The sequence below is a fragment of the Protopterus annectens genome, chromosome 6.part0, assembly GCF_019279795.1.
Source record: "Protopterus annectens isolate FY-2018-M chromosome 6.part0, PAN1.0, whole genome shotgun sequence".
Lineage (NCBI taxonomy): Eukaryota > Metazoa > Chordata > Ceratodontiformes > Protopteridae > Protopterus > Protopterus annectens.
Genome location: NC_056737.1, coordinates 276,957,367 through 276,969,866, shown reverse-complemented (window position 1 = coordinate 276,969,866; position 12,500 = coordinate 276,957,367). Strand labels below are relative to the sequence as shown.

Below are 12,500 nucleotides of genomic sequence, written 5' to 3'. Positions count from 1 at the left end.
TATATATATATATATATATATATATATATATATATATATATATATATCTAGTTCCACTTGAAAACATTGAAATTCCAAAACATCGACTGTCATATGGTCGAGACCATATCATCGATATCTCGGAACATCGAAGCTTTCAAGTGGAACCAAAAAAAAAAACTTTTAAAACAAGTGTATGCAGGGGGCAAGCCCCCCTGCAACCCCCACACCCCCCCTACTTTAATATACCAACTCCGAGATCGCACTACAGTGGAGTAAAGGGAAATCTCCATTTTAGCGCTATATGCAGAAGTGCTAAACGGGAGATTTCCCGTACCCTGTCTGCAGTGCCATCACAGAGATGGCACATTCACAGACACAGTGTGCAGGGCACCTTGCTGCCCTGCAGAAACACTAGCTTTTTCCCTTTTTTACTTGCCTTTTTCTTCCCCTTGACAACATTGGCAGAATTGTCAGTTGAAAAAAAATAAATTAGAGAAACAAGACTGTCTGGGGGATAGTGGAACCTAAGGGTGTAACATCCTGGTTAGTGTACACACTGAATCCCCATTAATCAGTTTATAAGGAAATATAAGAGCAACATACACTGCAAATAGTCTGTGAAACTGCTATTATTTATTTATTTTTATTTTTCTGGTTAAGTCTCCTTATTCTCCTTTGGATTTGCTGCAATCCTGCTGGGAGGTGTGGATATACAGGTACCAATTTCTGCTTGCAATGGTTTAGTTAAAAGGGGCTGTAACACAAAAAATAATAACTAAGAGTGGAAATTATAGATAAGCATTAAGGGGAGTAAGTCCTGTGTGTTAGTCATGTAACTATCCATTTTATCAAGATTACATCAATACCTAGTTGTTCTAATTTATTGATCAGTATTTTGTGTATGACCCTATCACATGCCGAAGTTAAGCCTATACAAATCACATCATAGACATTTTTCTTGTCAGTTTTCCATCAGCCAAATATCATTCAATGTATAATCAGGGATCCCAGGTTTTTAGCTTTATGGAGGTTAGCTAATGTCACAACTGACTCATAATATCTTAATGAGAGATTATAAGACCTAATGGAAAAATATTTTTCTAGGTGTATATGGCAGGGTTTTACAGGGTACTAAGCATGGGAACAGACAGTAGCATTTGCTAGACAATCATTGGATCAAAAATCCTATATTATCTGTAAAATGTGTATTTAATATTAACTCCACAGATATTTACTTAGAGGAGTTGTCACTGGTCAGTTTTTCCAAATAAAGGGATATTTGAAAGACGAGTTTCAGATCTTAATCAATAGTTATCTATACATGCTATTTTTGCAAAAGATAACAGAAGAAAAAAAATATTCAACAGGAGCAAGTTACAAGGATGTTGAACATTCTTTCCTGCAGTCCAGAATGGGGATACTTGGAAACTATTTGACTAACCGAATTTTCTCAAAATTTAAATGTGGTGCAGTTGAAATGAGAATATACTTTCAAGAATTATGTGATTACTTGAAGCAAGAGGAGATTATCCCTGTATCAAGTCGCTTATTTGTACACAGCCTAAGGGGAATGAAATCACTTTAGCTTGGAAAGCATGAGTTGCAATTCTAGATTTCACCAGGTAAATAAGGCAGAATCCCTTTAACTCCCTTAGATATGCCACCAAAACCTAGGGAATGCTGGTTCTTTGACTGGTGATGCTTATTTAAATTCTCCTATAATTTTTTGTAGGCTGAGGAGGGTTTCACTGAGGACCCTATCATTTTGCTGAAGGTGTCATTCAGGTGAATTTGGAGATTGGTTGCACATGTTTTAGAGGTGTGACAACTCATGCTTATTTAAATGTCATCCCCAAAGTGTGCATAACAAGTTCTGATTTGATAAGGTGCAACTAGCACCCACCTTATTCTTGATATATTATACTTTACACTCAAAACAGTAAACCTCTGTACTCGCTTTATTTTTGCTTGCCACCAAAAGCTATTGCCAAAAAGTGGAAAACAAAGTCAGTCCCATCTGTAGAAAAGGTTATTAACATCATGAAGAAAACATAGTACGTAAAAGGGTTCACAAGATCAGAAGTTAAAAAAAAAACAAAAACAAATTGCTACTGAAGTAGATGATACTGTACAGCTAAATGTTGTATAATTAACATAGTTGATATACACTTTGCTTTTGAACTAATAATTTTGCTTGCTAAAGCATAAACTGTTGATCAATAGTTGTATCATCTACCATGATGTAGACAGAAGATTTGCAGGAGACATGTATACGAGAATCACAATGGTGCAGTGAGTAGCATTGTTACTTCATGCCAAGAGGTTCTCGTTTGACTGTTGGCTGGGGGGCTTTTGTATAAAATCTGCATGCTCTCCCTTTGTTTATGTGTTTTTTCCAGGAACTGTAGTTTTCTTCCACTTCTAGAAGATGTACAGTAGGAGGATTGGTGAATTGAAATGGTCTCTAGATGTGCATGTGATGCGTGTGCATGTGAGACACAGAAAGAAATGCCTGGCGATTTAGTTTCCTTCCCTATTTGCCTAGCAGACTTCATGGATGGCAGTGCTTATCATTGGGGTCACTAAAGGAATCAGATGAGACTCAAACCATGGATGGATGGATTCTGTATATAGTGGTTTGCAATGATTTTATTCTAGTCTGTCTTCCTTCCTGTTTTAAAGTGGTCTTGTGTTTGTTTTGCCCCCCAAATTTCTGTATAAAAATTGCTTGAAAAAAATAACTTCAGTAATTACATTATTCTGATTGGGTTGAATTAATGATGTAGAAGACTGAAAAACTGATTTCCTGTCTATAGAGCTGGCACCAGAGGACAATATGGAAGTGTAATAAATGAGCCACTAAGGAGGTAAGTGGCTTCAGCCAATATAGTCATTCTGCATGTTAACAATATAATACTTAGTTTTATGCGGTTATTGATTGCCGTACTATTATATGTTTATCGGATTTGTTTAAGGGTTATGGTGATGATGAATTGTTGTTTGCTGGCATATGGTATTTTCTGGAATGTTGGTTAATAAAGAGGATTGTTTAAAAAAAAAGAGAGAAAGACAAAGGGCTCTTATTATTCTAGTTGCCCAGCAGTGTTACTGTGTTTGACCCTGTCAAAAGCCTTACTTTCATTGTTTTCTGCATCTTCTGGTCTGCTTACCATAGCTGACCTTCATGAACCACCTGCTTCAGCCTCTTTAGTGTGCAGCTTTATCTCAGTTTTACTTCCCTTTTCTCATTTTACATTGAATATCTTTTCTTACTGATCAGACACTGTCTCTTCTTTATACTCTAACTCCACGCATCCTGTTCATAACTGACTTTCTTAATCTGTGTTGTAAGTAATGTGATGTCCTTCACCATAAAATGGCATTGTATCTTGAATCTAAGAGAATAAAACTTAAAAGGAGACTAATCAACATTTAGAATGGGATAGAAACTACTGGGTGTTATTTATAAAAATATAAAGTAGGACAGAAGAGAAAACAAGTGTCCTAAAGATCATAACATACAGATATGCCTCTCAGACCCCTTCACTGAGAGCCATGTGGATGGTGTGACAGTAACATCCTACACTGACAAGACGCAGTGTAAAATTTCTGAAAAATGATGCAGCATAGCCCGAAGGGGGGAAGTCATGTCACAATGTTTAACTAAGGGACATTAACCACCTGGTTTTAGCAATATGGAAGGCAGCAGAATATTATCACTGTACTGCAACTGTGCAAAGCAAGAGCTAGGGCTTGGCGTGACCTGTGCAGACAGCAGTCTGGCACTTTCAAACAGCAGCGATAAATTAATCTTGCTTAACAGATACTATAATCCTGCCAGTAAAACATCTACATTTCTCAACCTGGAGAGTGTATAAGATGATATCTTTGGTAAAGAATTTTTCTTGCTTTGCTTTTCGTGGTGTGACAGATATTACTTTATACTGGGCACTACTGTTTAGGCACTGTAAGGGCAAAGGGGATAATAGCTAAGTAGTCTGGTAAGATGCCCTGTTGATTATGGGGGGGGGGGGTACTTAAATTTCATGAACTGTGCATTCCACAGACTCGTTTTAAGTGAAAATAACCAGGAAGAGAGGAATTTAAAAATTAGTTTAATATTGAACTATCTTGTATCAGAGCATTTACCTGTGGAATGTACATGCACTTTCTTTGTGTTCATAATTGTTACCCATGGGTGGCAGATCCCTCACAGAAAGCTGCTGTGTAATGATTGCAACTGGTTAACATATCCAAACAAATTTCTATATTGTTGTATAACAAAATATTCCTATATTCATTATTAAATTATATTTTTTCATAGGGTAGTGTTAGATTAATGTCCCATAAATTTGTCCTTTATATTTGTTTATATTTATTTGTTTTACAATTTTTTTATCTTTTGTTTTCAGTGAAATTCGAAATGCAAGAAGTTTAACTTCCATTGACCGTGATGCTTTTGGAAATCTCCCAGTTCTGAAATACCTGTAAGTATTGTTTAAGAATACCCAACCATGTGTGATTTATTGATCTACATATTGACAAATATAAGTGAAGCAATAATATTGGCAAAGTTCACAGAAAAAAATAGAACGCTGTTAAAATTGTTTCCAATGCTCCTCAGACTGAGCGTTTCCATCTTGTTGTATATATGAACCGTTACATTGCCAGAAGCAAAATAAAACCTTAATTCGCCTGGATCAGTGTTGAACCAGGAGCAATATTCAGAGTCAAAAGTGTATTTTTTTTCAAAAGGTGCAACAACAAATTCTGCATAGACAAGATACATGATGTTATAAGTTACTGCTTTGTTGGGAGCAATGAAACAAAATGACTATTGCACTGCAAAAATAAATTACTGAAAGAGAAATAGTGAGCACTTAGGTGAAAAAGATCCCCCTTGTACTCCAGTCACCTGAAGGAGACCCGATTTGACTGAGTGATACAGCTGCAGAGAAGATTCATCACACACCATTTTGTTTCAGGAAAATCGTTAGTGAGTAACAAAGACTACACATGTCTTTTTAGACTTCTGTACAGCAGTTTGCTGGACAAGTTTTGTCCACCTGCTTGGATAACAGCTAATGTGACAATTTACTTTGCCTAAGTGATGTATACAAGTGTTTATAGTAACATAATTCATGATCAGATGTATGCATATAAAGAGGACATTCTAAAATAGGAAGCAGTAAGGTATCTTACCTCATTCTTTGACAGTCATAATAACCAGACAAACACCACTGACATCCTCCCTACTCTGCAACTCAGTCCTTATTGCATTATATCTCACTAAAGTTATACAACTTCATTTCAGATCACCTGTATCACACTACCTCATGATACAGATCTTTTCAAATTAAGTACTTCACCCGCTCGAGTGATGCTGTTTCACCTTCCCACTTGTATTATAGAAATGTAGCTCCATACTGCACATCTCCAATACTAAGAGTTCAGGTTTCCAGAGCAGTCCAGGATCCATGGATTCAGCTCTGAAGGTTGGGGTGATGGTAGGGGTGAGGGAATAACTCAATAATAACCAGTCTAAGGCCCTGTCTTGGTGGGAGATTTGGGACTTCAGTTCTATTCGGCATTCTTGTCTAGGTTGCGTACACTTAATACAAGCACAGAGGAGCAATGCTGACAGATTCCACAGTGGAAGAGTCACAGGAAAGCACCCTGACTGATGCTTACACAGATCAAGGGTGGTGCAGTTACTACTGTGAATGGCATATGTGAAAAGGTACTAAACTGGACCAAGGAAGGGATGAGGGTAAACATATAGTTCTCATACTCCACCAAGGAATAGATGACAATATGAGGAAACAGATCGGGGAATTTCAGTAGTCCAAGAATTATCATAGAAGTATCCAAAAAGTCAGAGTTTCCTCCATTTTTGGAGGAATTTTCCTAACAAGAAGTGAGTCACCTATGTAGTATGAACAGCTAAGGATGCTGCTTCCTTACCCACAGAGCTGTAAGTTACAAAGGTCATGGTTTCAAACTGGTGCATACAGCGTGAAAATAGTGTGCACTTAGACCTTGCAGGTGAGTTGGTAGAAGTTAAAAACTATAAGGAAGCCTAAAAGTCTTAGCTTATGGTTTCAATATACTTCGCTGCTGTATCAGTTTGTGGACTGAACCATACTTCTCAACTGTACAGGTTTTCGCAGAATGTCCAAAATTTTGCCTCATATTTTTGGTGTGTTCCCCCTAAACTCTGTCGCTTTCTGGCAAATAGCTGAGGACTGAAGTCATTAAATAATGACATACATTTGAGTTTAAGACTCCACATCCTACAGAAAATACATGCTAATGCAAAACCTATTATTCTATCAACTTTCTAAGTTTGTAAGGGCAATGTTTAAAATATGTCCCTATTTGTCCCCCCCCCCCCCCATCATTTTAGGCTTTGTCCAGATTTTCTCGCTCTAAGAGGTTGAGAGGTAATGACTGAACTCATGTATGTCTTGGAAGATGAGAAGAAACAATTATTTTTGTAAGAACATCTATACTTTATTTGAAGGTGGAGAATACCAAAACCTAATTACCATAAATACATTTAAAAAGGAAAAAAAGAAGAAGAAATGGAAGTGAAACTAAACTTATTAACATGTTTTATGCAAGTAACTGAGCCTAGACAGAGTGTAAGACACACAATGAAGTATCTTAGAACAAGCTCATACTTTTGATTATTTAAGTAGACTTCACTGAAATTGCTCACCAGCACAATGCTAACTGCAGCAACCTGACAAAGAGTGTTCTTCTGTCAGATACCATGGATGTTTGTCAGAGTAAAATATCCAGTAAAGTGGCATGGCATCATCACTGCTTGGTGATGTCATGTCATGACTGATGGGGATATCCACTGAGGTGGCATAGCATCATCCCTGCTTAGTGATGTCATGTCATGACTGATGGGGATATCCACTGAGGTGGCATAGCATCATCCCTGCTTAGTGATGTCATGTCATGACTGATGGGGATATCCACTGAGGTGGCATAGCATCATCCCTGCTTAGTGATGTCATGTCATGACTGATGGGGATATCCACTGAGGTGGCATAGCATCATCCTGCTTAGTGATGTCATGCCATGACTGATGGGGATATCCACTGAGGTGGCATAGCATCATCCCTGCTTAGTGATGTCATGCCATGACTGATGGGGATATCCACTGAGGTGGCATAGCATCATCCCTGCTTAGTGATGTCATGCCATGACTGATGGGGAGGGAGTGCTGCACTGAAGATTAGTTTAGGTCAGGTCCACAAACATATCAACAATACTGATTCTATTCTTTGCATTCAGTAGATGAACTGTTCTTCAGCTAATTTTTTATAGGTTTATAGGTAAGTACTAGGCCAGCTGCCCTCACCGGCCATTTTAAGCCAGACAGTTTCTCTTTTTGTGCTTGAAATAACCTACCCCATCTGGTTAAAGATTAACCTTACCCATCCCCTAGAAAATAATTATATATTACTCCTAATTAGAATAACTGGGATCATGCCATACATAACTTGAGGATTCCATGGATGGGATAAAGCATTTAGGGGCTGCATCTATCTTTAGTAGCACAATGGCAGTCGTGGGGTAAATTTTCTGTTTCCCATAGATTCATAGATCTAATTTGCATTTGAAAATGGAAGGGGATAAACTTTGTTTTATGTAGATGGAGAGTGTGTTCCACAGCAGCAGTATCCTCTGTGAGATATATCTGTCCATCCAAACCATTCTGTTGATATTGCAGATTAGGTTTAGATCCCTAGACTGTGTATTTTGATGTCATCTGACTTGCAGATGTGCATTAAATCTATCAGTACTGGGTCGGAGGATGCCTGGTATTTCAGACACAGGTCACCTCTTAGCAGTCTGTAGGATAGGTAGTATAGTGACAGGGCTTTCAGTCAGTCCATGTAGGACATTTTCTTTAGGCCTTACATCCTTTTAGTAAGGTATTTCTGTGGGTGCTCAAGTTGTTGACTGCGTCTGCACAGATACATGCTAAAGGAGGCATTATATTCAGTGACTGGCCTAATGAGGATTAAGTAAAGGGGGGGGGGTGGCATCCCTAGATCTAGACACAATCTGAGTGTTTATAAACTATGCAATATAGAAGGACTTTCTTACAATAGACACATTCTGGTCAAACATTAGGTCATTGTCCACATATGTCCCCAAATCCTGAACAACTGGGTCAACTCTTAGGGGAATATTGTCAATGTGACAGTTCCCTGAAGTAGATGACTTCCTTAATCTTTTGAAGAAACAGTTTCTTAAATGCAGTTAATCAACTGATAAAAGAGATGCTGAGACTGTGATAGCCAGCTGTTAATCATTCTTGTCTAGGCAGGGTACAAAACTTGATACAAGCACAATGGAGTAACGCTGATAGATTATAATAATCAGGCACATTTTTGCATTGAGTTTGGGCACCTCTAAATTAATCTGTGTATTTCTACCTATATAACTAAAATAAAATTGTGTGTGTGTGTGGTCATGAACATGTACCATATTTACGATCCAGTGTGGTTTTATAACTATGAAACCTGTTTTGTAGATTTCTGGTCCCTACCAACTTGGCCATCTCACTTATTCTTTATGCTATACTGACCCATATTATTCTCCCTGTATTATTAAGCATAGTGCCCCACACAATCCTGTGGGGAGGAGCTCCTCTCATTTAGCCTTTTATTTGCTCAGTTGAGGTCAGAGAGGTGAGATTTGGGCAGCAGGAGTCTGACTTTTGCAGCTGGCCTTGATTTGACAGTTATATGATAATCCCCTGGCTGATATGTGTGTTGAGCTTGGAGTGCAGCAATTCTAGTCTCCTCTGCTGCTTCCACATTTCACATGTTAGCTACTCATAGAACCCAGTCAAATGAGCCATATACAGTGGTCTAGTCTCCAGTTTCACTCAGGGTATGTTCATCTGCTGAGAAGCCTTACAGTCTATTCCTAGGGTAGGAGAGTTCACTTTAAATTACTCATGCTGTGCTTCTCTCACTGAGCTCCTCAGTGTTGGATCCACTATTAAAGCTCCCTCACCTGCATCATGGTCAGGCCTACAGCCTTTGTACAAAGAAAGCCAGGGACAAAACACGTGTGCTCAGATTCATGCCTGGAACAAAATTAAAATGAGAGATAACCAATGATCTTATACATCACTAAATAAATATCTGTTCACTGACTGTAGTTCACAAGCCCTTATGTAAAAAGCAGATATTTCTTAGATTTCTCATTATTTTCTAGTTCTGACAACTGCTCATGCATACAGAGCTGCTGAAGTGCACAGAGTCTGTAGGTACTTTTTTTCTGCTAGTTTTGTGTCACATCACAGGTTCTGGCAGGTGCTAGCCTATTTCTTTGGTAATATAGCCACAAGAACTATAAGTGTGAAGTCAGTTACCATGTCACGTATCAGAACACATCACCCCAGGAGACAGTAGTATTACCAGATGATCTGTTTATTTACTTACTTCCATGGCCAATCTCCCTCACTGCCTTCCATGCCCCAAAGACACTTTTTTTCAGATACTTTATCTTCCCTTCTTGGAAAAATCCACCCAGTACACCTGAAGGGACCTACTATAATATACTTTCAGGAAGAGCTGACGAGAGAGAGTTGAAAGAAGACACTTGCTTAGAGATGCTCTGTCCTCCCCTGGTCACCATCTATAAGGAGACCAGCTGTCAGATAGTCTGTCCTTCCCTCTCCAGCCTTTACTCTCATTCACTATGCCTTCTTGAAACCAAGCAGCATCACATCAATATGTATCTGGTCCCAAACTGGAGGAAACTAGTATTATGCATGAGAAACCGCTTTAGTTTATTGACCGAAGTCCATATTTTTTAGTCTCCAGAAGCAGACTGTTGTCTCTCAGAATCTTCCAAAACCTACCTACCGAGTCAAAATCTGGTGAGCAATTGAAGATCAAACATCAGACAATGGCTGACAGGCAATAGCCAGTTCTATGGTGCAGAGATTTCTTTTCCTTACTATGACCAGCTGTACTTGGCCTTGAGTAGCACACCCAAGTGCAGAAGAGATGGCCAGGCTGGAGTTGAAATCAGTGAACAATGCCAGCCTATTTATATGAGGGCAAGGATTGCATTCTGCAGCTCAAATGCCATCTTTGTGGTGAGGCAGAAGATGGACACTGGCACTGTAGAATATAGAAGTCTTATCCTACACTTCCCTGATAATGATTTGTTTGTGCTCTTTTTGTCCAGTCATATCTGGCAAAATGTACTCATCATAACTTGTATGTTAGGCTTCTAAGTAACAGTGGTATCAGTGTTTGGATGAGATTGATATATGTTGTTTTGGATAGTTTCTTCTTTCCTCACTGTTGTTTAGCCATGAAGTTAACAACATATATTAGTGGTGTGGCCCGACATAGGGGGTGTGAGGGAATTACCCACTGAAAAAATTATTTCTTAGATCTTTGTGGGCAGGATGTAGCTTAGTTGTACTGACAGTCAGTTCAAATAGTCATTTTTTTCAAGCAATCATGGTTTATCATTCATGGGAGAGTGAGTTGAAGTACAGTGTGTCAGGAGAGAGAACAGTATATTATTTAAGGGGCATGGTGAGCTGAGAAATCCTGCCTCCACTTCAGCTCAGCACTGTAGGCATGTGTTGCTTCCAGTTGCTAGAGTGAATGTGAATGTGAATAAGGGAAAACTGAAAAATCATGACTTCTGTTTTAATTTCTGAAAGCTGCAATTCCTCCATGAAATCAGATAGCAATGGGCCTATTGTCGTGCATGATTAAGCAAGATACACCCCCATAGCAAAGAAAAAAGTAATAATAATTACATAGAACAGCTTGCAAAAATCATCACATAAACCCATTTCATAGGTGCTTTTGTATCTTTAAGTTTAGGATTTGAACTTGGGACCTCTCATACCCAAAACAACCATCATAACCCTACACCAAGCCATGTATTCCCCTTTTAATTGTCAGATTTTCATAAGTATTAAAGGCTTCTTTTGGAGTGCTGCTGTATATCTGAGCCTTGTACTTTATACTATATATTGTTGGTGTAGGAATATGATTCTTACTTTGAGTGTGTGAGGACTCAGGTTCAAATCCTGGACAAACCCACAAAGTAGAGGCTTGGCTCTCACCTCTGAAAGGAAAATTGGGTAGACTTAAAATATCCCAGAAGAGCAACTAGCTTAACACTTACCTATGAACTACCTGTATTATTTTGTGAGTATTGTGCACAAATTTAAATATATTTAAATATATGGACATTTTTAAAAGTGAACCCACCACTCCTTTACATACTGCTGTGACTCGGGTTCGAACTGAGGTTGCTGCAGCCACAACACAAAAGTACTAACCACAATATGATCATGGCAAGCTATCTGGAGATGAGTTAAAATAACTTTACCACACAAAATTATGATATAGTAAATGACATAGTTTCATAAGTAGGTACTAGGCTAACTGTCCTTGTAGGCCCTTTTAAGTCAAACCAATTTTGTTTTAAATGCAGAGAATCAAACCTTGTACCTTGTGTCTCTAAGGTAAACACCTTAACCATTATACCACTCCCCAACACAAGTAATGATTAAAAATGGCAGGGGATCTTTACTACCTCCAGTTCTTCCCCAATGGTAAATTAAAATGGTCCTCTTAAGGCACAGGTGAGAGTGCAATGAGAATATTGGCTGCTGAGCCATAAAGAAAACCCATAATTTTATGCATATTGTATAAAGTATAAGGCTCATACACAACCACACATGAAAGGAAGCCTTTAATACTTATGAAAATCTGACAACCAAAAGGGGTTACACTGCTGTTAATGAACATGAGTTTCTAAAAGATAGAGGTGACCTGGTACCTGGTATAATTCACTGAAGACCGCTTTAAGCCCAAGCATTCCACTAACCATACAATTCAATAAAACTTAAAAATGTACATTTTGCATGGAAGTAAAGAATCCTGTATATATGCATGCAGGAATTCTGTTCCCTACTCTTTTCCCACTTCACTTAAAGATCCATTTAGATTTTATTTTTTTTTATTCTAGGCTGCCTTCATAATTCCATCCTCTGCAAAACTATAGTGCAGTTTCTTTTTCAGCATGTTTGAAATGCTGGCCTTAATGTGAGGCCTTTCTACAAGGAATTTAAGACTTGGAGTCATTCATGCTGTACCCTTTCCTGCAAGTTACCTACATATATGAAATCCCTTTGGCTGCACACAGTATCTGTACACTAGGAGCAAAGGAGTTGTTTTCCTTAACTATCCAAAATTCTTGCCAACCAGTAACGCCATTTAGATCTCCCCCAAGCACTCATTGGAATGTTCTCACATTTTTTAACTGGAAACATAAGTCTTCAAACTGTAAATGAGGTTTTGTTGAGTCACAATAAAATACGTATTCAAATATAAATACACAGACATGTTTCACTCTAGAATAAATATAAAATGCTGATGATAAGAGTATGCTAATTTAAGATTACTCAGTACCAGCCTAAAACTTCTACGCATTTATTTTTTCAA

The 12,500-nt window shown here is 38.2% G+C and overlaps 1 protein-coding gene across 2 annotated transcripts in view; it reads left to right on the top strand.

Annotated features, from left to right (window-relative positions):
- TSHR (thyroid stimulating hormone receptor) overlaps nucleotides 1–12,500 on the top strand; it is a 1,235,241-nt gene that overhangs the window by 620,031 nt on the left and 602,710 nt on the right. For both annotated transcript variants that reach the window (XM_044074034.1, XM_044074033.1), the window contains exon 4: nucleotides 4,395–4,469. In XM_044074034.1, the coding sequence (XP_043929969.1) occupies nucleotides 4,395–4,469 (75 nt within the window). The remainder of the gene's footprint in view (nucleotides 1–4,394; nucleotides 4,470–12,500) is intronic.